This window comes from Anomaloglossus baeobatrachus, chromosome 4 (assembly GCF_048569485.1).
Source record: "Anomaloglossus baeobatrachus isolate aAnoBae1 chromosome 4, aAnoBae1.hap1, whole genome shotgun sequence".
NCBI lineage: Eukaryota > Metazoa > Chordata > Amphibia > Anura > Aromobatidae > Anomaloglossus > Anomaloglossus baeobatrachus.
In genome coordinates this window covers 48,394,613-48,421,763 of record NC_134356.1, presented here as the reverse complement: position 1 = coordinate 48,421,763, position 27,151 = coordinate 48,394,613, and the positions used below count along the sequence as shown (strand labels likewise).

At 46.8% G+C, this 27,151-nt stretch overlaps 1 protein-coding gene across 2 annotated transcripts in view; it reads right to left on the bottom strand.

Annotated features, from left to right (window-relative positions):
• Positions 1–27,151, bottom strand: part of FAXDC2 (fatty acid hydroxylase domain containing 2) — a 51,496-nt gene that overhangs the window by 11,919 nt on the left and 12,426 nt on the right. For both annotated transcript variants that reach the window (XM_075344307.1, XM_075344309.1), the window contains exons 2-7: positions 23,871–23,915; positions 23,698–23,789; positions 19,736–19,839; positions 7,374–7,495; positions 5,645–5,850; positions 3,664–3,769 (exon numbers count right to left, since the gene is read on the bottom strand). In XM_075344307.1, the coding sequence (XP_075200422.1) occupies positions 3,664–3,769; positions 5,645–5,850; positions 7,374–7,495; positions 19,736–19,839; positions 23,698–23,789; positions 23,871–23,915 (675 nt within the window). The remainder of the gene's footprint in view (positions 1–3,663; positions 3,770–5,644; positions 5,851–7,373; positions 7,496–19,735; positions 19,840–23,697; positions 23,790–23,870; positions 23,916–27,151) is intronic.

Genomic DNA, 27,151 nt, shown 5'->3' with positions numbered 1-27,151 from the left:
ATCAGCCTCTCTCCTCCCAGCCTCCCCCAGCATCAGCCTCCCACAGCATCAGCCTCCCTCCTCCCAGCCTCCCCTAGCAAAAGCCTCCCCCCTCCTAGCCTCCCCCAGCATCAGCCTCTCTCCTCCCAGCCTCCCCCAGCATCAGCCTCCCTCAGCATCAGCCTCTCTCCTCCGAGCCTCCCGCAGCATCAGCCTCTCCCAGCATCAGCCTTCCTCAACATCAGCCTCTTTCCTCCCAGCCTCCCCCAGCATCAGCCTCTCTCCTCCCAGCTTCCCCCAGCATCAGCCTCCCTCAGCATTAGCCTCCCTCCTCCCAGCCTCCCCCAGCATCAGCCTCTCTCCTCCCAGCCTCCCCCAGCATCAGCCTCTCCCAGCATCAGCCTCCCTCAGCATCAGCCTCTTTCCTCCCAGCCTCCCCCAGCATCAGCCTCCCTCAGCATCAGCCTCCCTCCTCCCAGCCTCCCCCAGCATCAGCCTCCCTCCTCCCAGCCTCCCCCAGCATCAGCCTCCCCCAGCACCAGCCTCTCTCCTCCCAGCCTCCCCCAGCATCAGCCTCTCTCCTCCCAAACTCTCCCAGCATCAGCCTCCCCCAGTATCAGCCTCTCTCCTCCCAGCCTCCCCCTCTCTCCTCCCAGCCTCCCCCTCCCTCAGCATCAGCCTCTCTCCTCCCAGCCTCCCTCAGCATCAGCCTCCCTCAGCATCAGCCTCCCTCCTCCCAGCCTCCCCCCTCCCAGCCTCCCCCAGCATCAGCCTCCCCCAGCATCAGCCTCCGCCAGCATCAGCCTCCCCCCTCCTAGCCTCCCCCAGCATCAGCCTCTCTCCTCCCAGTCTCCCCCAGCATCAGCCTCCCTCAGCATTAGCCTCTCTCCTCCGAGCCTCCCTCAGCATCAGCCTCTCCCAGCATCAGCCTTCCTCAGCATCAGCCTCCCTCCTCCCAGCCTCCCCCAGCATCAGCCTCTCTCCTCCCAGCCTCCCCCCTCCCAGCCTCCCTCAGCATCAGCCTCCCTCCTTTCAGCCTCCCCCAGCATCAGCCTCCCTCCTCCCAGCCTCCTCCTCCCCCAGCATCAGCCTCTCTCCTCCCAGCTTCCCCCAGCATCAGCCTCCCTCAGCATCAGCCTCCCTCAGCATCAGCCTCTCTCCTCCCAGCCTCCCCCAGCATCAGCCTCTCTCCTCCCAGCCTCCCCCAGCATCAGCCTCCCCCAGCATCAGCCTCAGGAAGGAGCTGATTGGCGCGCCTGTGACCCCGGAAGTGCAGGCGCCGGCAGTTCCGTGGTCAATCAGCTCTCTGTGCCCGGCCGCTGCAGTTTGTCTGCATTTGCGTCTTAATTGACGTGGATACAAATAAATAAAGGTGCGCCTCTCCCCCCTCCGAAAATACAGCGGATTTAATGAATGTGTAAAAAAAAAAAAAATATATTTTTTTTTTTTTTTTTACTGCTAGAAGGTGCCGCCCCCTGCATCCTGCCGCCCTAGGCACGGGACCACGGGTGCCTAATGGTAAATACGGCCCTGGCTATATGGGGACATAACTAATACAGAGGCACAAAGAAAAGATATTATAATTGTGTGTGGGCATTATTATTGTGTGGAGAAACAAGGGGGGCACTATTATTGTGAGAATGCAAAGAGGGGGATGTAACATATGTAAACTCACAATGGGAGGGGGGAATACCGTACGTATTTCATACAAGTACAAAGATGGGACATTACTACTGTATGGGAGTAGTATTTTTGTGTATGGGCACATAGGGAGAATTATTGCATTGTGGAGGCTCAAAGGGGGCATTATTCTATGGGGACAAAAAAAGGGGGCATAACTGCAATTAAAAAGGCACCAAGAGGGGGGTATAATTGAGTGTGGGCACAAAGTGGTCATTATTATTGTGTGGAGAAACAGTGGGGGGATATAACTAATATATACAGTCACAAAGATTGGGGGGGGGGGCATACGTATTATATGTATGGGGGTAGTATTTTGTAAGGGTACATATATATATATATATATATATATAGATATAGAGATATATAGATATGTATGTATGTATGTGTATGTGTGTGTGTTTATATATATATAATTGCCTTATTCTGTCTGTCTGTCTTGCTCCAAAATGATGTCATTACAGTGACAACCATCGCATTGGCTGCTCGGCCCGCCCCCCGCACGCATTGGCCGCTCGGGTCGGCTCAGCCAAGCCCCCCTCACACTTTGCCTGCTCGGCCACGCCCCCTCACACTCTGCCCGCTCAGCACACACTTGGGAGGATGAAGCATGATGGAGGTGCGCAACATGGAAGATGGAGCAGATGGGAGTGCGCATCATGGGGGATGGAGCGCGATGGTAGGTGCGCAGCTTGGGGGATGGAGCATAATGAGAGTGTGCAGCATGGAGGATGGAGCACGATAGGGGTGCGCAGCATGGGGATGAAGCACGATGGGGGTGCACAGCATGGGGGATGGAGCACAATGGGGGGTGCGCAGCGTGGCGGATGGAGCACGATGGGGGGTGCGCAGCATGGCGGATGGAGCACGATGGGGGGTGCGCAGCATGGGGGAAGGAGCACGATGGGGGTGCACACCTCCCCCCAAAACACACACACCCATCGAACAACACACCACACACACACTGGGAACCACAAACATCACCCTACACAGACACCCACACACACAGACAACGCCACACACACAACACCCAACACACAAACACCACGGCACACACAAATATACGCACATACCGCCTAACACAAACACACACACTGCACAAAACATACCTCCCCCAAAACACACACACACTTTCACACACAAACCGCGCAACACACACAGCACCACACACACACAACGCTGCAGACACACAGCGCTCCACAAACAACGCAACACACACAATGCAACACACAAACACCGCTCTCACACCCCCCCCCCACCCAGACAACACCCAGAACATTTACAGCGCCCTACACAAACACTTGGCAACTACACCACACAACAACATATATATATATATATATATATATATATATATATATATATATATATATATATATATATATATATATATATATATATATATACAAAAATCATACATCAACTACACAGTAAATTCTAGAATACCCGATGCGTTAGAATCGGGCTACCTTCTAGTGTATATATATAAATATAAATATATATATATAATATTGAAGGTTTTTGGGCTTTTTTGTTTTTTTTTTAGGTGGGTTGCCGCAACAACTCCAACATTAAAGGGTTTGTTTGTCATGTGACAACTACTTTAAAGACGACCTGTCACCATACCAAAAATGGCCAGTTTTTGTTCTTATCTTATTCCTGCCGCTCCCCTGAGTATTCCACTTTTTTATTTTTATAATTCTGCCATACAGTTCCAGAGATATGGGCCTTTTTATTTCATGCTACTTTTTAATGATCTTTTTAAAGGGGCGTGGCTCAGAGTAATTATGCAGAATGGCACAAATACACGCCCTCAGAGAAAAATGTGAGCCACACCCCCTTGATAAATACCATAAAAATAAGCACTAAATAAAGATAATAAAATGTCATGCTCAGGAAAACAGTGAGAATAAAATAAGTGCTACAACTAGCCACTCTTGATCTGGTGACGGTCCCTCTTTAAAGTTGATATTTTGACTTGTAGATGATTTTTACTGTACTTACAATGTGCTCCAATGGATGAGCATACAGAGCCACCACTCCTACAGGGGCCGTCCACTCGTGGTGCTGTTTGTGGATACGTTTGTAAATGCTTGGGTGATGAAACAATCTGTAAAAGAAGAAAAAAAAGTAGCTCCATAAATATATATCTGCCTTCCAGAAAAGCCCATTCATTGAACATATCCTGAAAAATATAAATGCAACTCTTGTTTTTGCTCCCATCATTTTTCATGAGCTGAACTGTAAGATGTAAGACTTTTTCTATGGACACAAAAGGCCTTTTTCCCTAAACTATTCACAAATTTGTGTAAATCTGTTAGTGAGCGCTTCTCCCTTGCAGAGATAATCCATTTACCTCACAGGTGTGACATGTCAAGATGATGGTTAGACTGCATAATTATTGCACAGGTGTGCCTTAGGCTGGCCAGCATGATTATTGCACAGGTGCGCCTTAGGCTGGGCCGCATGATTATTGCACAGGTACATAGAATGCATAGGATGTAAGCTTACGAGCAGGGCCCTCACTCCTCCTGGTATCTTAATTTTGTTATTTTGTATTGTCTCATATTGTCTGTACATGTCCCCTCTTAATTGTAAAGCGCTGCGGAATATGTTGGCGCTATAGAAATAAAACTTATTATTATAGGTGCGCCTTTGACTGGCTAGCATGATTATTGCACAGGTGTGCCTTAGGCTGGCCAGCATGATTATTGCACAGGTGTGCCTTATGCTGGCCAGCATGATTATTGCACAGGTGTGCCTTAGGCTGGCCACGATAAAAAGCCACTCTTAAAATGTGCAGTTTTATCACACAGCACAATGCCACAGATGTCGCCAGTTTTGATGGATCGTGCAGGTGTCATGCTGACTGCGGGCATATCCACCAGAGCTGTTGCCCATGAATTGAATGTTCATTTCTCTACCATAAGCCGCCTCCAAAGGCGTTTCGGAGAATTTGTCAGCACATCCAACCGAACGCAGACCACGTGTAACCGCACCAGCCCAGGACCTCCACAGCCAGGATCTTCACCTCCAAGATCATTGAGATCGGCCACCCGGACAGCGGCTGCAACAACCGGAGCAATACCAAAGAGCTTCTGTACAAACCGTCAGAAACCGTCTCCGGGAAGCTCATCTGCTGCTCGTCCTCCTGATCGGGGGTCTCCACCTGACCGCAGTTTGTCATCATAACCGACTTGCGTGGGCAAATGCTCATATTCAATGGCATCTGGCACATCGAGAGGTGCTCTCTTCACGGATGAATTCCAGTTTTCACTGTACAGGGTAGATGGCAAACTGGGAAATAGTGGCCAAACCAGATACTGACTGGTGTTCTGACCTCCTGCACCCCAATTCTGTAAAACTGCATATTTTAGAGTGGCCTTTTATTGTGGCCAGCCTAAGGCGCACCTGTGCAATAATCATTCTGTCTAATCAGCATCTTGATATATCACACCTGTGAGGTGGATGGATTATCTCGGCAAAGAAGAAGCGCTCACTAACACAGATTTAGACAAATTTGTGAACCATATTTGAGAGAAAAAGGTCTAATCTGTACAAAGGAAAAGTCTGAGTTCAGCTCATGAAAAATGAAAGCAAAAACAAAAAGTGTTGTATTTATTTTTGTTCAGTTTAAATATGAACAAGTATCAGAACATTTCCCTTTACTTTACTCCTCCCCCTACACATCCATAATCGGACCATTATATGCATAAGGCCTTAAAGGGATTGTCCATCCACAATTTTGAGCTCATGTTGTTATTCTCAGGAGCTCCCTCTAGTGGTGGCAGAATGTTATCATCTAAGTCTATTTGGGAATTTTGTGCTGTATACCAGAAAAACAAAGCTGCAAACATAATTAATCTGCACCGACCTAGAAATGTAATGGTGTAAGAAGTTGGATATTTAAGTATACTGGATTCCTGTGCAACCACTGATCTATGAAATGACCTCCAAATCACCCTCATTATCCTCACCGTCGTACCTGTGAGAGTAATAGAAAAGGATTTCTTCAACCAGCACAAAAATGGAAAGTTCCAGTAAAACCCAGTGAAATGTGGGCAGCTCCGTGCCACAAGGGTTACCCCGCCACTTCATAAATGGGTACATGAGGAGAACCATAGGAAATGAGAGTAAAATCTGGTTGAAGAAGACAACTTTTACTGCATGTTTGAGCTTTGCTGGGTCCACCTGGAAACATCAGACAGAAAACAGTCGTATTAGAGGCATTATATCTCAGACATTTTACATTTAAAGGGAATCTATCAGCATGATGTAGGGGCTGAGTCCCTGATTTTAACAATGTGTCACTTGTGTGGTGCCGTTTCAATGAAATCAGTGTTTTATCAGAAGGAGATTATCACTACAGGACTAGGAGTCTCGTACCTCCTAGTCAACTGCTTTGTGTAACCCCAATCCACCACTAATTGGCAGCTTGCTGACTGTGCAGTGTACACAGAAAGCTGCCAATCAGTGGTGTGGGCGGGGTTCTATACAGCTCAGCAGTCAAAGAACTGCTAAATCTGCAGCAGAGAAAACAGGGATTCTATTAAAATAACAGGAAGCAGACCAGCAAGTGACACATCGCTGGAATCAGGGAGTCAGCCACTACATAAGGCTGCTCTCAAATTACATAACAAAAATCTGGGGACAGATTTAACATTTGTATTAAAAAAAATTTTAGAAATCCTGGAAATCTCACGCTTGCCACTGGGGCTATTTTAGACTCTAAATTCCTGTTTCAAAAAATCCACATGGACATTTGCCACATTTAACTGACTCAGACCCTATCTTCTGTTTTGAAGCATACAATGGACATGGCAAAGATCATTGTGAAGTGAGCAGGGGGAGCTGTAAAATTGCCTATTGTGAGTGGTGGATCCTCTGTTATGTACTGCATATAGAGGTGTTGTTTGGCATTGCCTCTGCTGATGAGGAGCTTGCTGAAAACTCTTCATGAGTGAACAGGAAATACAGGTCTGAAATAGCTATTATTCCGTCTCTGCTGATAAGCAGTCTGCTGAAAACTCTTCATAAGCAAACAGGATGCACAGGTCTAAAATAGCTGTAATCCTGCCTCTGCTGATAAGGAGACTGCTGAAAACTCTTCATAAGTGAACAGGAAGTATAGGTCTAAAATAGCTGGCATCCTGCCCCTGCGCATAAGGAGCCTGCAAAAAAACTCTTCATTAGCGAACAGGAAGTATAGGTTTAAAATAGCTGTAATCCTGCCTCTGCTGATAAGGAGTTTGCTGAAAATTATTCATGAGCCAACAGGAAGTATAGGTCTAAAATCGCTGTTGAAAACTCTTCATGAGCAAAAAAAGAAATAGAGGTCTAAAATAGCTGGACCCCTGCCTCTGCTGATAATTTGTCTGCTGCACACTCTTTATGAGTGAACAGGAAGTATAGGTCTAAAATAGCTGTAAATCTGCCTAGGCTGATAAGGAGCCTGCTGAAAACTCTTCATGAGCAAACAGGATGTATAGGTCTAAAATAGCTGGCATCCTGCCTCTGCTGATAAGGAGTTTGCTGAAAATTCTTTATGAGCGAATAGATGGTACAAGGGACCTACACAAGATAATGGCTGTATATACCCAGTGCTTGCTTCAGTTTTAGCTAAAATCTCTGGTTTCCTTCCATCAAACATATTGATAGGATTTATGAAATGGTACATAGGCTGCTATCTAGGACTGACTGGCTTTCATACTTACCGGGTCGTTCTTCCCAAGCTGAATTCTGTACCGAGTTATAAAGTTCGGTTTTCCAGTCAGGTCAGTGACCATTAAGACGGCATTGTACATCCAGAAGGACAGACTGGGAATTATCATGGCCCCTGGATAACAATATAAAAAAATATATCAACTTGGTTAAATGATTTACAATGGAACTCGGCTAACAGAGGGTCAAGACGATGTTGGTAAGAAATGTCTTGATATTTTTCATCCAAGACTGTTTCACGGGCCAATTTCAACCCATAAACAGGTGCTGATCACTATATGGGGAAGGAAAAATTGTTAATATGATCATTCTGGCCCCATACAGAATGCACAATGTCGGCCGCACTTCCCCTGTTAATAAGGGAAGGTGCCGGATGTGACTTTGGGTGGAGTGCAGGACACTTACTGATGTCTTCAGGCCGGTGTCCGTCACCCTGCTGCCAGTCGCCATCATGGACAGTCCGTAACACCAGACTTTGCTTCGCCAACCAGAATAGTTCATGACAGACGTGGCTGTTATGATTCAGGGACCGAGGAGGATCAAAAAATGCGGAATCCCAAAAAGGTAACCGAGTGGCTGGAAACTTAACGGACTGCAGACCTAATCCTGATACACAACTAGAAGTAGCCATGGGACGAGGCTACAATGACCTAGACACCTCGACAAAGCCGGAGAACTAAATAATCTCACAGATAGAAATATAAGAAAAGCTAATCTGCCTCAGAGCAGTCCCCAAAGATAGATAGATAGCCCCCCACATGTAAAGGCTACGGTGATATAGAAAAACACAATACAAAGCCAGAAAAGACAGATTTCAGCAAAGGTGAGGCCCAAACTATCTTTATAGGAAAGGATAGAAAAGAGCAACTGTCTGCAGCCGTAAAAACCCTAATATATACCAGCACTTCTGATATGAAAAAAATCCTGAGGTCACACAACCTCTCCCCCACTGTATCAGCACTCAGATGTTACTGGGATCCAAAAACACTAATACAGATGAGGGACTGAATTATTACCAAGCATGACAAACACAATACCTTGCAGAATCATGGAGCTAAGTATACAGACACTTCCAGCAGGGAATTATCCCATGCCACCAAGAACTCCACACATACAAAATAGGAATCAAGCCTTAGTATTAAAGCAGAAAAAAACACCAAGAAAGTGGAAAACAAACAGCAGAGGTACAAAGACCACTTATCTTAGAGGAGTTCTGGTAGTGAGCAGAGCTGGTTACAGAATGTCCTTAACACACATGAGACATTGACCACCCGTAAGAAACAAGAGAAAACCACTCAGTTATATAGTCCCAGTCTGACCCTGATTGCCAGTCTTCCACAGGTGTGTAGCTTTTATTCCACACATCAACTGCACCGCCAGCACTGACCACAAGAGGGAGCCCCAAACTGGAAAACGTAGTCACAACACGTGGCCTTCCTTTCCTCTTTGAGGTACTGCTCCTCAACCTCTCTTCCCCCCCCCCCCCCCCTCGCTATCTTGGATTTCGCCCTCAAGCTCCGTGCTCTGTTTCCTTACCCCTAACTCTATTCACATTCATTTGATTCTGATGGTTCTCTAGTCGGACGACTCTTTAAGCCCGTCGGGGTGAGCCATAGGCTCTGGACCTCTCGAGGTAACCTCAGGGTTCTTTGACTGGCCCTAACACCAAGGCCACGTCTTCTCACACTTGGACCCTATTCTCTACTGGTCCCCTCTCGAGCCTTCCCTCCTGTCCTCTTTCCCGTCATTTGCCACTCCTCCTTTCTGCTATCTTAACCCTATCATATCTAACCTCTATGCTAGAATTGACTTGCCACTAGATGGCAGTTGTGGGTACAAACATATACATCTTACAATATTCAACAGTCTATAAAACCTGGTACATGAACACTTTGTGGTGCGGCCCCCCTACTATGTTTACATGGTGTGACGTGCTGCCGATAAGATTATTTAAATGACCCACGTAAACAATATGCTTCTTCTTCATTTGAGTACTGTAGCGCTGGTGGGTGAGGACAAGGTCAAGAGAGAACAGCAGAAACCTTCTCTGGGTCCATCTTGAGACCCTGTTTGAAGACAACGTAGCCGAGGAAGAGCAAGAACGTTTTTTCAAAGACACATTTAGACAACTTCACATCAAGTTACGTATAAGCCCCTCTAAGATCCAATTTTGTGAAAATCTTTGGCCCACAGATTCTATCAAATAACTCCGAGATCAACATCATTGGGTACTTGTTCTTGATCGTGATTTTGTTAAGACCCAGATGAATGCACGGACGTAGCGAGCCATCCATCTTAGCCACAAAGAAGAAGTTGGCTCCAGCCGGAGATTAGGTTTTATGGATAAATCCTTTGGACAAGTGTCACACTAGGTACGGAGAAGTACCAAGCGTACGGCGAAAGGGAAGGGAAACCCTGTGTCTAGGGAAAGGGAAGATGGTGACCCCTGACCAAACCTACTGCTGGTCCTTGGGGTCCCTCACCACCCTAAATAGGTTCTGCACCTATGCGCCGAGCCGGATACCTGACCGTAGTTATCTCTAGTGCTGGCCATAAATAGGGAAGGGATAGGATGAGCTCTTCGTCAACCCCACTAAACAACTATAGACGACACAAGGAGGACACACGGGGAAAAGTTCAGGAGAGGTGGGAGTCCAGCAGAGCTTTCAGCAAACGATACCACATAGGAGTACAAGCCACCTACTTGCAACCTCAGCTTGAAGGAACTGAAAATATCACCAGCACAGTCCAAAGGAAGGAAGGGGTAGCTAAAAACCAAGGGAATAATAGCTGGCTGGAAGTTGAGCTCCTGCTGGGTCCAAAAGGGATAGAGATAAATCTAGCAGGAAAGCTACCTATACCAATGAATTCTGACAGCAGGAACAATAGAAAGTCAGGGAGCATTCTGCGCAGCCAGACGTGATGACCTTCTGTGGCCAGAAACCACAAGACTGTCTGTCACACATGACACGTGACACTTGTGACAACACATTTTCTTGAGTGCATTCGGACAGGCCCAAGTTTCAGGCAGAGATAGTGGACGCACCCGATCCCAGGGAGGTGAAGTACCAGGTAGAAGATCGATGGGACAGTCGTAAGGTGGCAAGACCTCAGCCTTCTTTTCACAGACGACATCTGCAAAGGCACAATAGTGGATGGGCAAGGAAGCAGTGTTCAGCACTGAGGGCACAGTTTTGAGAGTGACCTTGGTGAGACAGTTGGCAGCACAATATGGTCCCTAATGAAGAACCTAACTGGTAGACCAGTCAATAACTAGAGCATGAAGATGTAGCCATGAAAGGCCCAGGGGAACAGAATTCAGGGATTTGGGTAGCCCAAAGAACAACATTTTTTCAGGATGCAGGACTCCAATGCGCAGCTTAACTGGTAGCGTGACAAATCGAATAAGCTCTGCCATGAATTGCCCATTAATATAGGCAATAGTCAGGGGTGGATCCCGCTGTTGTGCAGGGAGCTGAAGTTGATGGACCATATCATGATGGGTGAAGTTGCTTGTGGATCCAGAGTCCAGATGGGCAACCGTGGGGAGAGACCTCTCCTCCCAAGCCAAGATTACTTCAGTCATAAGCTTTGGATAGCAATTACTCTCACCTTGGGTCATAACTCCAGCCAACCCTGGGTGCTGGAGTTTCCTGGTTTGAAAGGGCACCGGAGAACAAAATGTCCCTTTCCTCCACGGTATAAGCATACAACCAACTAGCACAGGGGTGGGCAATTAATTTTCTCATGGGGCCGCATGAGAAATTGGGATGGTTTTAGAGGGCCGGACTAATATAATTAACTCAGTTTTACCCAATACTGTATATAGCATATATACTATCCCTTCATATACAAACAGTAAGTTACGGACTGTGTGACCCCTCGTGGCCCTGCACGCACACATGTCCTTTTTTTCTCTGGCAGCACGGGTGTCACACGGATCACACACTGATGTGATCTGTGTGACATCAGTGTGACAAATACCAGAGAAAACACGGGTCTTTTTAATAAAAAGATTTTCTATATTTACCTCTCTCCAGCGCTGCTGTCTCTGGCTCTGCTGCCTCCCGCTCCTTATCGCTGGTAATTATACTCACTGAATATTCACTGCAGTGAGCAGCTGGAAGCAGGGACAGCGCTGGGGACCGAATCGCTGGGTGAGTATACAGGTGTGTGTGTGTTGAGAACCTGGAAGCCGGAGCATCTCGGGGACTAGTCACAGTTCCCAATGAACTCTGATGAACCCATGAAGCTGTAGCGTGGGTGTCGCAGGATGGTCATCAAAGTTCATTGGAAACTCTGATGACCTCCTGGAGGTCACTGTGCTTGCAGAATACTCACCTGTCCCTGCTGTGATGTCCTCAACGGTGCTGTGCCCGGTGCGGTCATCGCGATGCTCCGGCTTCCAGGTCCTGAGTGCGGTGAATAATCAATGAATGAGCAGTGGTCAGGAGCGGGAGGCAGCAGAGCTGAAGAAAGCAGGTAAATATGGAAAATCTTTTTATTTCACAGACTCGTGTTTTCTCCGGTACCTGTCACATGTATGCAAACAGGTACCGGAGAAACGCAATCAGGCCCTGTAATGGCGGTATGGCGCTGCAGGGGGCGGGGAGAGAGCACGTGGTACCCGATGTAACTCCAGTACCACTCGCAGTTACGGGCTTTTCTCTCTGCACGCACACACACGTACATACACACACGCACACGCTATATACATATATACACAAACAATCCCCATATACTACATCACTACACCCCCATATACACCTGTAATATACATCACTACACCCCCATATACACCTGTAATATACATCACTGCACCCCCATATACACCTGTAATATACATCACTACACCCCCATATACACCTGTAATATACATCACTACACCCCCATATACACCTGTAATATACATCACTACACCCCCATATACACCTGTAATATACATCACTACACCCCCATATACACCTGTAATATACATCACTACACCCCCATATACACCTGTAATATACATCACTACACCCCCATATACACCTGTAATATACATCACTACACCCCCATATACACCTGTAATATACATCACTACACCCCCATATACACCTGTAATATACATCACTGCACCCCCATATACACCTGTAATATACATCACTGCACCCCCATATACACCTGTAATATACATCACTGCACCCCCATATACACCTGTAATATACATCACTGCACCCCCATATACACCTGTAATATACATCACTGCACCCCCATATACACCTGTAATATACATCACTGCACCCCAATATACACCTGTAATATACATCACTGCACCCCCATATACACCTGTAATATACATCACTACACCCCCATATACACCTGTAATATACATCACTACACCCCCATATACACCTGTAATATACATCACTACACCCCCATATACACCTGTAATATACATCACTGCACCCCCATATACACCTGTAATATACATCACTGCACCCCCATATACACCTGTAATATACATCACTGCACCCCCATATACACCTGTAATATACATCACTGCACCCCCATATACACCTGTAATATACATCACTGCACCCCCATATACACCTGTAATATACATCACTACACCCCCATATACACCTGTAATATACATCACTACACCCCCATATACACCTGTAATATACATCACTACACCCCTATATACACTTGTAATATACATCACTACATCCACATATACATCACTAGACCGCTATATACTACACCTGTAAAACTACATTGCCATATACTACATCCAAATATTACTCACCAGTTACCCCCCCCCCCCCTCACCTCCACTCCCCCCATTGTCCCCTCTGGTTACTAGTCACCACTCACCTTTCCCTCCTCAGACACCTCCGTACAGGCTCCCGCTGACATCTTTGTCTTGTACGGCTCCCCGCTGAGCTGCTTCCTCTCTTCATAGAGGCCCTGGCTGCTGCATCTTCTTCTCCTGCCGGGGCGGGAACTTTTCAAATGACACACACGCGCGCCGTACTGACGACATCAGGGCGCGCGCGTGTGTGTCACAGAGAAAGTGCCGGCAGGAAACAGAGGACAGATTCCTGCGTTCCGCTGCTGCACTATCTGTCCTCTGTTCCCTGCCGGCACGCAGCGTGTGATGAGGGCAATCTGACCACGGGCCGCCCGGAGCCTGGAGCTCCGGACAACAGGTCAGATTGCCCTCATCAGTGACCGGCCAGCAAGGACACCCGGAGCCAGGCGGGCCGGTCACAGAGAGTAGGCGGGCCGGATGTGGCCCGCGGGCCGCCCCTTGCCCAGGTCTGAACTAGCACAAACAGGAACTAGAGACAAACTCCCCAGGGGAGCTGCGTAATAAAACCCTGCTACCTAGGAATAGGTTGGGGAAGTTAAATCCTGCAGGACACAGCAGGCATAAGTTTCTACAGGAACTGGCTGTGCCTCCCTATAGCCAGGTGGAGACAGCAGGGATATGCATCAGAGTTGGAAGAGCTGCATGAAGATTCAGCGTGGTGGACGGAGCAGAGCGGTGAATGTAGTGAGTAGCACATTGCTGTGCGTTACCATCGTGAGAGCACTACATGCTTGGCTTAGCAAAGTGTACATGTTATGCCAAAAATATATGGGCCATGAACAAAACAAACAATAATGGTGTCCCTGAAGCACCAAAAGACAAGATGATATCCAGGTTATGAACACCCTAAATTTAAAGTATATAAGCACCATAAAAATTATGAGAGTGAAGAGCAATCACGTCCTAAGTATTCACATATTAACTCAGTCAAATGTCTCAATATCTGCAACCGATATGCATTTCACCCAAGGCTTTGTCAGGTGTCAAGCACATTTACTGTGTTTTTTAAGTTAGTGTGTGTGTTGGTTTACTGCACGGACGCAGTACTGGCGTCTCTGATTGGTTGCAGTCAGACCGTGCCCCCACTCTTTGTGACAGTGTGTCTGCACTCCCCGTATCTCTGCTTGGTTGAAGTCAGATCGCACCCCCACTCTGTGTGACAGCGTGTCTCACTGCTTGGAATCGCACACCCTGTCTGTGTCTCTATAGTGGTGTAAAAATACATAAATACATTAAACAAATTGTTGTAGGTTGCCACATATTGTGATATCCAGCACGGATAAAGCATACGGCTACAGGCTGCAGCCCCCAGCCGTGCGCTTATCTTGGCTGTGTATCAAAATAAGAGGGACCCTATATGGATTTTTTTTTTTTTTAATTATTTAAATAAATAATTTTAAAAAATGGCGTGCGATTTTCCCCCCAATTTTAATACCTCTTACTTTTATACATAGCCAAGATAAGCGCACGGCTGGGGGCTGTATGTTTTATCTGTGCTGGGTATGACAATATGGAGGGACCCTACGCAAAATTTTTATTTCACTATAGAGATGCAGACAGCGTGTGTGATTCCAAGCAATCACACACGCTGTCACACAGGGTGGGGCGCGATCTGACTGTAACCAATCAGAGACGCCGGGACTGCCGGTGGGCAGGGGAAGCAGTGAATATGTATGAGGGTAATGAATGGCCCTGGAGGTGTACCGCCCCAGGGCTATGGGTTACCTGGTCCCGGGCCGTCTATATACAGGGATGCTGTGTCACGGGTGTGCTGTGGCCGTTGCCCGGTTCCGTGACCCTGGGGACGCTTTTAAAAGGGGTGTATATACAGGAGAGATGAAAGAGCTTATATCCTGATGCCACTTGCAGGTTGCGGCTAAGTAGTTGGAGCTGCCGCTGCACAGTCTATGGCCACTGGGGCTGGTGGTGATGACAGCTGAGATGTTGGGCCCTCCGCAAGTAGGGCTGAGCCCCAGGGTGTAGATGATGGAGTGCGGCGTGGAAAGAATGGAGACCACATGATGGGAATGCAGTGCAACTTGGACTTTACTCAAAGCAGATGGTGTACTGGACGGCTGGTTCAGACCCCTGGTCCCTGTAGTCCCAGTGTCGGTGTGGTACCCTGATGACTTCTTTCCCCTGCACCTCTCTGTCGTTTTGTGGAACCCTGTAGCTTGGAGCATCTCCGGCTGTCCCCTCCTTTTAGTTGTCAGGCTCTGGTTCGTATGACGGGCAGTGTGAACCCTGTCGGGTCGGTGTTCTGTTCCGGTCCCTGGCTCAATCGTTACTGCTGGTGCCCCGGGATTCTTGGGTCAGTGAGGTCCATGAAGGTCCCCTCACTGTGCAGGTTACAGAGGTACCTCGTCGTACCATCCCTGTCAACCACTCTCCTGTACCAGTCAGGCCACCGTTACACGACCCCGTTCAGAGACACGTCCGTCTCCTCAGACTGTCACTACTGACTGACCCGTCGTCTGTCTCTTCCCCCCGGGTTGTTCGCTAGTGGACTGGATTGGCTCCACCCCTAGGTGGCCATCCACTGGGTCCCCTGTCGCGGGCGGAGGAGGGGACGCCGCGCTCTCCCACTGCTCGGGTCCGGCTGCCGCGGCTGCTGCGGCCTGCTGCTGCTTGGTGGCTCGAGCGATGGGCCGGATCCCGGGGACTCAAGCGGCGCTCCTCGCCCGTGAGTGAAAGGGGATTGGGATTTGGGATAGTTTATTGTCCGTGACGCCACCCACAGTTGTGGTGATTAAGTGGACACCACCGCTGCTCTGTCTGGAGAGCCCGGGAGTGATGGTACGGAGCAGCCAGTTGTTGATTTGCCCCTCCGTGGGTAGGGGTTTTGGTGCTCCCGGGGCCCAGTGATGGGGTTGGAATGGTGGACAGGCGGGTCTGGGGCCTGTGGAGGTGCAGGGGCGCAGGGGCAGCGCTGTGCCGTACGGCACGGAGGTACTCACTCAGCCAGTAAACACGACACAGTTCTCGGTAAACAAACGGCTGGTTGGACGGGTCCCTCGGACGGTTCACGGTGCAGATGTTCCCTGCAGTTAGCGGTGACGGTCTCTTCCCTGCACCTATGTAAAGTCTCTTGGTAGCGATGGGTCCCCACCGGTTACCCACTCCTCGGCTTCAAGCTGGGCCGAAGGAGCCTTACTTTGCCCGCAGGCGCTGGCCCTGGGAAACTGGTGCCCTGGCGGTGGCGGTGTCTCCCCTTCACGGTCGGGCTGTTGCCTTCAATCGGGACTTGGTTGTTAGGAGACAGAGGTCCCCTTCACTGACGGATTTGGCAAATTATGGCGACTCCTAGCCTTGCCGGCATCCGAAAGGCCCCTGCCCTGGTGCTGACTGTTCTTCGTATACTGCTCCGGTACCGCTGGGTCACCACCCGTCCACGGTCCTTCCAGCAACCTCCGAGCAGTCCCCCTGCAGACTATCACCGCCGTCTGCTGACCTTGCTGTCACTGTCCGGGGCACACACCCGGACCAACTTCAGGCTTTACAAACTGTTTCTTTTCACTTTACTTCAGCTTCTCTCCTAAGCTCCTCTACCACTTCACTTCCTTCCACTTTCACTTCCCTCACTTCTCTGAACTGCCTGGTTTTCCCGCCTCCAGGGCTGTGAACTCCTCGGTGGGCGGAGCCCACCGCCTGGCCCACCCCCTGGTGTGGACATCAGCCCCTGGAGGAAGGCAACAAGGATTTTGGGTTAGCTTGATGTTCCTGCAGGGAGTGTGGGGTGCGTGTGGTGTTGTGACCTGTGACCCCTGGCTTGCCCAGGGCGTCACACCCCAACTAGTCAGTCATCCCTACCTGGGTGAGGGAACTGATGATGTTATGTGTTTTGATCGGTACTGGCATTGAGCTTCCAGGTCCCTGGAGGTAGGCCCTGCATCTGTGACAGGATGCAGTACCTAGTAGTGCCCTGAAGGGTTCAGGCGCGCTACAGAGGCAGTGTCACAGCTGCGCAGGAGACTCGGTAAGAATAACGCTCTTGCTTTATTCCCTATTTTCTTTCTTTTTCCTTTTTTTTAATTATGTGGGTGGCTGAATCCAGATAGTTACATAGAGTTCCATGAAAATTCTGTGGTTGGGGTCGGTGCAACAATACTAGGTATCCGGAATCCATGTTTAATTCTGAGCCTAGAGTACCTTGGTGCCCTTCTTAGACTCTGGCTGGGCCCTTGGGTTTATTGTCCTTGTGCCCCTTGGTATATCCAGACCTGTATTGAATCTATAAGGGATGCAGATACAAAAGTCAAAAGCGCAAGTTCAAAAAGTACACGGGGCAAGTGAGGTCCGATACTGGGCTTAATTATGTCGTCAACAAATCTAATGTACCTAAATTGTAAGTCACTTGGAGCAGAAGCTCATAGGGAGGCAAATTCATTATTAGTATATGGTGCCTGCAGGGGGTTAGGGCCTCCTTTCGTTTATATTAGCAGTATAAAATAGCTGCTTTCAGGAAAACACCGATAATCTGGATTAAAATACCAGCCCTGCCTAACTATGCCTGGAATGTATGTTAGCAGACATCAGAGGAATATTAGAATAAGTCACATGGAACGAGTTGTTCCACTTCTGCAGAACTGATATATACATCTCTATCAGTTATATAAGATTTATTATATGACATATATACAGTATGTCACAGAAAATATCAACCAAATAGATAATACCACTGGAGAAGCATTAGGTACTAGCGCATGCGTAGAGCTGCGCAGCGCTGTTCTATAGAGGCCGCTGATGGAAAGGATCCGGTCACATGCTCTTCCAGCAGCGCACATGTTCTGGACCATACCACCTAACTGTTGGGGTGCCGGACTTTTGACATGAGGACATTGGCAGCACATAACTTCAATAAAGTAGACAACTATTTTAATTCACTAAAATACAGTGAGGAAAATAAGTATTTGATCCTCTGCCTTACAAAGAATGGAGAAGTCTCTAATTTTTATCATCGATGCACTTCAACTGACAGACAGAATAAAAAAAATCCAGAAAATCACATTGTATGATTCTTAAGTAATTAATTTGCATTTTATTGCATGAAATAAGTATTTGATACAATAGAAAAACAGAACTTAATATTTCTTAGAAACCTTTGTTTGCAGTTACAGAGGTCAGATGTTTCCTGTAGTTCTTGCCCAGGTTTGCACACACTGCAGCAGGGGTTTTGGCGCCACTCCTCCATACAGATCTTTCAGGTTTCGGGGCTGCCACTGGGAAACATTGAGTTTCAGCTCACTCCAAAGATTTTCTATTGGGTTCAGGTCTGGAGACTGGTGGCCACTTCAGGACCATGAAATGTTTCTTACAGAGCCACTGCTTAGTTGCCCTGGCTGTGTTTTTTGGGTGATTGTCATGCTGGAAGACCGAGCCATGACTCATCTTCAATGCTCTTACAGAGGAAAGGAAGTTGTTTGCCAAAATGTTGCGATACAACCCCAAGACCCACCTCTTCCAACAAGCCTACAACCTACAATAGCCCCTCAGTCCAGTACACCACTGCGCAACCAGCTCTGTCCTTACCTACTATACCATCACCCATTCCCTGTAGACTGTGAGCCCTCGCGGGCAGGATCCTCTCTCCTCCTATACTAGTCTGTTTTGTACTGTTAATGATTGTTGTACATATACCCTCTTTCACTTGTAAAGCGCCATGGAATAAATGGCGCTATAATAATAAATAATAATAATACATGACCCCATGCATCCTCCCTTCAATATGGTGCTATCGTTGTGTCTCTTTTACAGAAATGCTTCAACAAAGTATGATGTTTTCACTCCCCGTAGTGTATTATTAATGGTAATCTTTGAGCCTATGGCCTTGGCTATATTCAGGTAATTGACCAGGTCCTCCGGTTTAGCTCTGAGCTGACTCCTGACCTTTCTCAGAACCATCCCTACTCCACAAAGTGAGATCTTGCATGGAGTTCCAGACTGAGTAAGATTGACAGTCATCTTGTGTTTCTTCCACTTTCAAATAATTGCGCCAACAGTTGTTGCCTTCTCACCAAGCTGCTTGCCTATTGTCCTGTAGCCCAGTCTTGTGCAGGTCTACAATTCTGTCCTGGTGTCCTTAGACAGCTCTATGGTTTTGGCCATGGTGGAGAGGTTGGAGTGTGATTGAGTGTGTGGACAGGTGTCTTTTATACGGGTAACAAGTTCAAACAGGTGGAATTAATACAGGTAATGAGTGCAGAGTAGGAGCTTCTTAAAAAAGAATAACAGGTCTGTGAGGCAGAATTCTTGCTGGTTGATAGGTGATCAAATACTTATTTCATGCAATAAAATGCTAATTAATTATTTTAAAATCATACAATGTGATTTTCTTTATTCTGTCTGTCACAGTTCAAATAAACCTACGATAAAATTACAGACCTCTCCATTCTTTGTAGGTGAGAAAAGTTGCAAATTTAGCAGTGTATCAAATACTTATTTTCCCCCACTATATGTGGCACAATATTACATAAGAGACATATATTGACTCACACTCACCCAAACAGAATAAAGACAGTTCATTGCCCCCATAGTAGTCATGCAGCTTGCCCCACAGGGATTGCCAGAAATCACCAGATGCACCCCAAAAATGCTGTAGATGCCTAGGAGGGTGACAAAGCAATGAGAGGAGAATGTATAAGTTAATAAAAAATAAACTCCCTTGTACTATATATATATATATACGTAGACATCTAGAATAATGACCAACCCAATGGGTGATAATTTGCTGATCAATGAGGATCTCACCACTGGGATCTGCACCAATCGGAAGATCAGGGAAACTTTATCCCAATTGGAAAATGGAGCGGCAGGTTGGGCGCCGTCTGTCAATCTATTCATTTCCTATGGGGCTGCAGGAAAAAGCCAAGAGCAGGGGTTGACAGCACCTTAGGGGATGGAAGATGTGTAGGTTGCGCATATACACTGACTTTCCATTCCAGTGGGGATAAAGGTTCTACAATCTGCAGATCGGTGCGAGTTCCTGAGGTCGGACACCCACCGAACAACAAGTTATCACCTATCCAGTAAATGGGTGACAACTAGTGATGAGCGGGCACTACCATGCTCGGGTGCTCAGTACTCGTAACTAGTGATGAGCGGGCACTACCATGCTCGGGTGCTCAGTACTCGTAACTAGTGATGAGCGGGCACTGCCATGCTCAGGTGCTCAGTACTCGTAACTAGTGATGAGCGGGCACTACCATGCTCGGGTGCTCAGTACTCGTAACTAGTGATGAGCAGGCACTACCATGCTAAGGTGCTCTGTACTCGTAACTAGTGATTAGTGGGCACTACCATGCTCGAAAGCTCAGTACTCGTAACTAGTGATGAGTGGGCACTACCATGCTCGGATGCTCTGTACTCGTAACTAGTGATGAGCGGGCACTACCATGCTCGGGTGCTCTGTACTCGTAACTAGTGATTAGTGGGCACTACCATGCTCGGGTGCTCAGTACTCGTAACTAGTGATGAGCGGGCACTACCATGCTCAGGTGCTCAGTACTCGTAACTAGTGATGAGCGAGCACTACCATGCTCGGGTGCTCTGTACTCGTAACTAGTGATGAGCGGGTACTACCATGCTCGGGTGCTCAGTACTTGTAACTAGTGAAGAGTGGGCACTACCATGCTCGGGTGCTCTGTACTCGTAACTAGTGATGAGTGGGCACTACCATGCTCGGGTGCTCAGTACTTGTAACTAGTGAAGAGTGGGCACTACCATGCTCAGGTGCTCAGTACTCGTAACTAGTGATGAGTGGGCACTACCATGCTCGGGTGCTCAGTACTTGTAACTAGTGAAGAGTGGGCACTACCATGCTCGGGTGCTCTGTACTCGTAACTAGTGATTAGTGGGCACTACCATGCTCGGGTGCTCAGTACTCGTAACTAGTGATGAGCGGGCACTACCATGCTCGGGTGCTCAGTACTCGTAACTAGTGATGAGCGAGCACTACCATGCTCGGGTGCTCTGTACTCGTAACTAGTGATGAGCGGGCACTATCATGCTCGGGTGCTGTGTACTCGTAACTAGTGATGAGTGGGCACTACCATTCTCGGGTGCTCAGTACTTGTAACTAGTGATGAGCGGGCACTACCATGCTCGGGTGCTCAGTACTCGTAACTAGTGATGAGCGGGCACTACCATGCTCGGGTGCTCATTACTGGTAACTAGTGATGAGCGGGCACTACCATGCTCGGGTGCTCATTACTGGTAACTAGTGATGAGCGGGCACTACCATGCTCGGGTGCTTCGTACTCGTAACCAGCAGTTGTATGCTCATTTATGAGGTGGTCGCGCCCCTTACTGTTTTATACTGTCTGTAATACAAAATGTTACGTGTTAGAAATGTGTTTTGTGCAATCATTGGTGCTAATGAACTACAGGTCCCCAAGGTAGCAGAGCCAGAACTGTGTAGCAGCCAGCGCCACCTAGTGGTCAGGTAAGTTATACAAGTTGTTTTCACTGGACAACCCCTTTAAGTGATTGTTTCCATTTTCATGAAGTTTTACAAGAAATTTGCTAAAGATTTATTGCTTTTTAACCAATGTGCTTGCAGAGTCTTTATCTTATAGTTAAACGCAATTTTATAATAATCTTTTTTTTTTAGAAGAACCTTAAAGGGGAATTTATCAAATAGGAAGGAAAGTTCTAAACTTAATCTAGTAGGAATGAAAAAAATTGCTATTTTAAAACCTGTTTCAATTCCTATTTACATGGGGTTTGTTTGTTTTTTACAGTAATTCCATCATTCTGTGGTTGTTGAAGAACTGCAGTAGAGTCATATGATTGAGTCATCAGACTTCCAGCATAGTACAGACTGATATTTATCAAAGAATATGATGATATGTCATATAAAATAATAAAATAGATGAAAAATATAATAATCTGGGAAGTGTTATCTGTATGTCCTCCTGTCCTCATAGTTGTGGCTCCATTTGTTGTTACTGTGATGTTTTTGTTCTTTGTTGACTGCTAGCTTGTCTTCTCCATTTTATGAGTTATGACTTGAAATCGCTGCCAAACACTTTCAGCTACACAATTAGTCAGGAGAGGGTCCGTAGTCTGGAGGAGGAGATCAGCAGGGGAGGTACCAGCTTCAGCAGGGGCGGTACCATCATCAGCAGGGGGAACACCAGCATCAGCAGGGGCGGCACCAGCTTCAGCAGGGGAGGTACCAGCATCAGCAGGGGCGGCACCAGAATCAGCAGGGGAGGTACCATCATCAGCAGGGGCGGCACCACCTTCAGCAGGGGGAGGTCCAGCATCAGCAGGGGCAGCACCAGAATCAGCAGGGACGGCACCAGAATCAGCAGGGGAGGTACCATCATGAGCAGGGGCGGCACCAGAATCAGCAGGGGAGGTACCAGCATCAGCAGGGGCGGCACCAGCTTCAGCAGGGGGAGGTCCAGCATCAGCAGGGGCAGCACCAGAATCAGCAGGGGCGGCACCAGAATCAGCAGGGGAGGTACCATCATCAGCAGGGGCGGCACCAGCTTCAGCAGGGGGAGGTCCAGCATCAGCAGGGGCGGCACCAGCTTCAGCAGGGGGAGGTCCAGCATCAGCAGGGGCGGCACCAGAATCAGCAGGGGCGGCACCAGAATCAGCAGGGGACGTCCAGCATCAGCAGGGGCAGCACCAGAATCAGCAGGGGAGGTACCAGCATCAGAAGGGGCGGCACCAGAATCAGCAGGGGAGGTACCAGCAACAACAAGGGTGGCACCAGAATCAGCAGGGGTGACACCAGCTCCTGCAAGGGCGGTATCAGCATCAGCCTGGGTGGTGCCATCAGCAGCAGGGGTGGCACCAGCTTCAGCATCGGTGGCACCAGCATTAGCATGGGTGGAACAAGCATCATAAAAGGTGGCATCAGCTTGAATAGGGGCGGCACCATCATCAGCAGGGATAGTACCAGCATCAGCAGGGGAGACACCAGCATCAGCAGGGATAGTACCAGCATCAGCAGGGGAGACACCAGCATCAGCAGGGATAGTACCAGCATCAGCAGGGGAGACACCAGCATCAGCAGGAGCGTTATCAGCTTCAGTAGGGGAGGCACCAGCATCAGCAAAGGCGGTGCCAGCTTCAACACAGGTCGCACCAGCTTCAGCATGGGCGGCACCAGGTTCAGTAGGGGCGGTATCAGCATCAGCCTTAGGAGGAGGTAAAATTGGGTGACGGCAGCTGGAAGAGTCCGGCTCTGTCCACCTTACCAGAGGTTTCAACAACAATGTAGAAGTCAACATAAAAGCTGGATGTACAGCCGCAGTGAATCTTCATAAAATAATAATATGTCACCGGGTGTAAGGATTACTTTATAAGAAATAAGAAACTATATTGAACTCTTGTGGTGTCTCCGATAATCAAGTAATGTTATTAGGCCCTTTTTAAGGACAAAATGCACTTACTTACTATATACCATATATACTGTATATATATATATATATAGCTTTGCTCCTCACCATGTGACTGTGTTCCTGAAAGCAGCAAAGGTAAGAAGCCCAGTACCCAACACAAAGGCTGTTTTCTTCACAGAGTCCCAAACCTGACCATCCTAATGAGTGAGACAGAGAATATTCATTATTGGGTAAATGGACGCCATGTTATCAGTATTATGGTGTAGTATACATCTTACCTGGGCCCTACGTTCTGGGAGGGCAGAAGTTTCACTTTTGCCCATCTGTAAAGAAAGAAAACCAACAAAATTAGGAGTGCAGGACTCAACTTGAGGACCACCTTGGCCAATGTAGAAACCATAACACGTCCTCGTCCTCCATCAACCGAGTTCTTTCTACAATATTGGTGCCTTCTTATCCCCAAGAGACGGGTGCAACTGCGACCTCTGCACCACTTCTTGTCTAACCTGATACTTCTACACCCACTAGATCTTGTCTTCCAATTTTCCTTTGATATAGATGTATGAGGCCTTGATATTTTGCAGTCCAAGCTATAGTTTCATATTGCACCATTAATTTTGCCATACAATGACCAGGTCAGCGTGATTACGGCAATACCAAACTCGCATTGATTTTGTGAAGCCATTTTCCGAGACCATTAATATTTTTATTTTTCTATCAATTGTGCTAAGTTTTGGGAGGGTTTTTTACGTAGTGAGCTGATGTTTTTATTGATACCAATTCGGGGTACATACGATGTTTTGATGAACTTTTATTGCATCTTTTTGGGAGGTTACTAGAAAAAAAATGCAATTCTCTATTTTCTTTCATTACAGTGTTTACTGTAGGAGTTAATTAATTCTACATTTTGATCTTGTACAGATGAGTGATACCAAATATATATATATATATATATATATATATATATATATATATATATAAATTTTAAAATTTATTTATTTTTAATTTGTTATCTTTACTTTTTATTATTATTTATTAGCCACCCCGCATTTGTTTAATTGCCTATTTTATATAGGGACTAACATGTAATCTCAACCCTATTTTAAAATGTGCAATTTTTATTAATATTCATTAAAATGTACCCACAAACAGACACACAAACATAAATGAGAATGGATCACGATATCCTTGTAAATAACCAAGGAATTTTATATACACACTCACTTTAGGAAAGGGAAACTAATATAGCCCTATAAGGGTAGTGTATCCCTACCTAACAACGGAGGGTATGACACCATAAGTTACCGGGCGCCCCCGTTCCACGTCGGCTCTCCCTCTCCCTGACCCTGATATAGGGATGGGATGGAAAGCCCTATAGTGGTGCTTGCACAGTACAATATATATGAGTCCCCAAATGGTAATACTCTTCCCTGTATTGTTTTCCTTAGATCAAGAAGGTATCAATTTACTGATCTACAACCAGGCATTCCTATTCATGATACTAGCACTGTACAAGACGTATAGACTTCTATTCCTAATAAATTATCTTTATGCAAGGTAGTGATCCATAAGAGTTATTTACAACCACATATGTTACAGGGTGGTATACCCCACAAGTATATTACAGTCACCTAGAGTCCTATCACAAGGGGCTCAGATAATCTCCCCATTATACCCCAGGAGCTGAAAGAAAAATGGGATACAGACACCCCTGCAAATTACTGGCTTACAGCCATGGATTGTTATTGAACAGGACCCGCTGCCGTCTCCCCTTAGCCTCCTGATGACCCTCTAAAGGGAGAGGAGAAACGCGTTGAGGCCTGGCAGGCCTGGATTCCTGCTTCTCAGGGAAGTAATTCATCTTTTCTCCCTGTTATACTATATTATATAGAATATGATTGGAGCAACCTTTTCTATTTTGCAGTAATTTGCAGGGGTGTCTGTATCCCATTTTTCTTTCAGCTCCTGGGGTATAAAGGGGAGATTATCTGAGCCCCTTGTGATAGGACTCTAGGTGACTGTAATATACTTGTGGGGTATACCACCCTGTAACATATGTGGTTGTAAATAACTCTTATGGATCACTACCTTGCATAAAGATAATTTATTAGGAATAGAAGTCTATACGTCTTGTACAGTGCTAGTATCATGAATAGGAATTCCTGGTTGTAGATCAGTAAATTGATACCTTCTTGATCTAAGGAAAACAATACAGGGAAGAGTATTACCATTTGGGAACTCCTATATATTGTACTGTGCAAGCACCACTATAGGGCTTTCCATCCCATCCCTATATCAGGGTCAGGGAGAGGGAGAGCCGACGTGGAACGGGGGCGCCCGGTAACTTATGGTGTCATACCCTCCGTTGTTAGGTAGGGATACACTACCCTTATAGGGCTATATTAGTTTCCCTTCCCTTTCCTAAAGTGAGTGTGTATATAAAATTCCTTGGTTATTTACAAGGATATCGTGATCCATTCTCATTTATGTTTGTGTGTCTGTTTGTGGGTACATTTTAATGAATATTAATAAAAATTGCACATTTTAAAATAGGGTTGAGATTACATGTTAGTCCCTTTTTGAGCACTCTACCCATCTTTTTAACTCTGTTAGTTCCTATTTTATATAGTGCAAAACCAATGTATTGCAATATGCAGTGGAAATCATAGTCTCAGCCTGTGCCTAAACTTAATAAGAGAACCAAGATGGCAACGATGGGGTCTTCAACAAGCTCTTGGCTTCCATTGTAACGTCTCCTGCTATCAGAGCGGCCAAAGGGAAATAATGCACACTAGTACTGTCGTCTTACATTTAAATGGTTAACAGCGCCACTAAATGGTTAACAGCAGCAATTGTAGCTCAGTCGAAGCCTTGATTGTGAGAGACAGATGCCGGTTATGTAATATAGCCGGCATCAGCCACGTGTGGAGGGAACTCAGCTCCTGAGACCTCTTCATAAATATGGACCCCTCCCCAGGATGGTAATTAACATCTTATTACGCAAAGGGATTAATGATTGTTGTTCAAAATACAGTTTTTGTCAGCATGTGTGAATGGGACAGTAAACAGGCGCCAATCATCTTGTATACACTGACAAGCAAAAGGGTAACAATATTTAGAACTTTTGACTTTCAGGCTCCATATCTCACCATCCACTACAGCTTTGAGTGTGAGACGACCTTCATTTTATGGACAATCTTCTTGGCTATCTCATACATAAATTTGACTTGCAGCTATTTAAGCATATGTTTAATTATGCAGATTCTTGTCATGTCACTGCATTGTTACTGTTTTGCTCCTGGTGTTTAACTTACAACCTGTTCTCATTACCTAATAGTTCAGTGTGTTATTAGGTTGATTCCCAAGTGAAAGGTCACTGGTTTGAATCGAGGAGCAGCCATGAAAAAGATTTCCCAAGAAAAGAGAAACAGCATCATCCAGCTCATAGATAGCGGTCTCTTGGGCAAGAAAATTGCCAAATTGCATCATGTGAGCGCCATGACAGCTGGAAGAATATACAATGAAGTCTATCCATCCATTGAAAAGCCAAGAAGAGGCA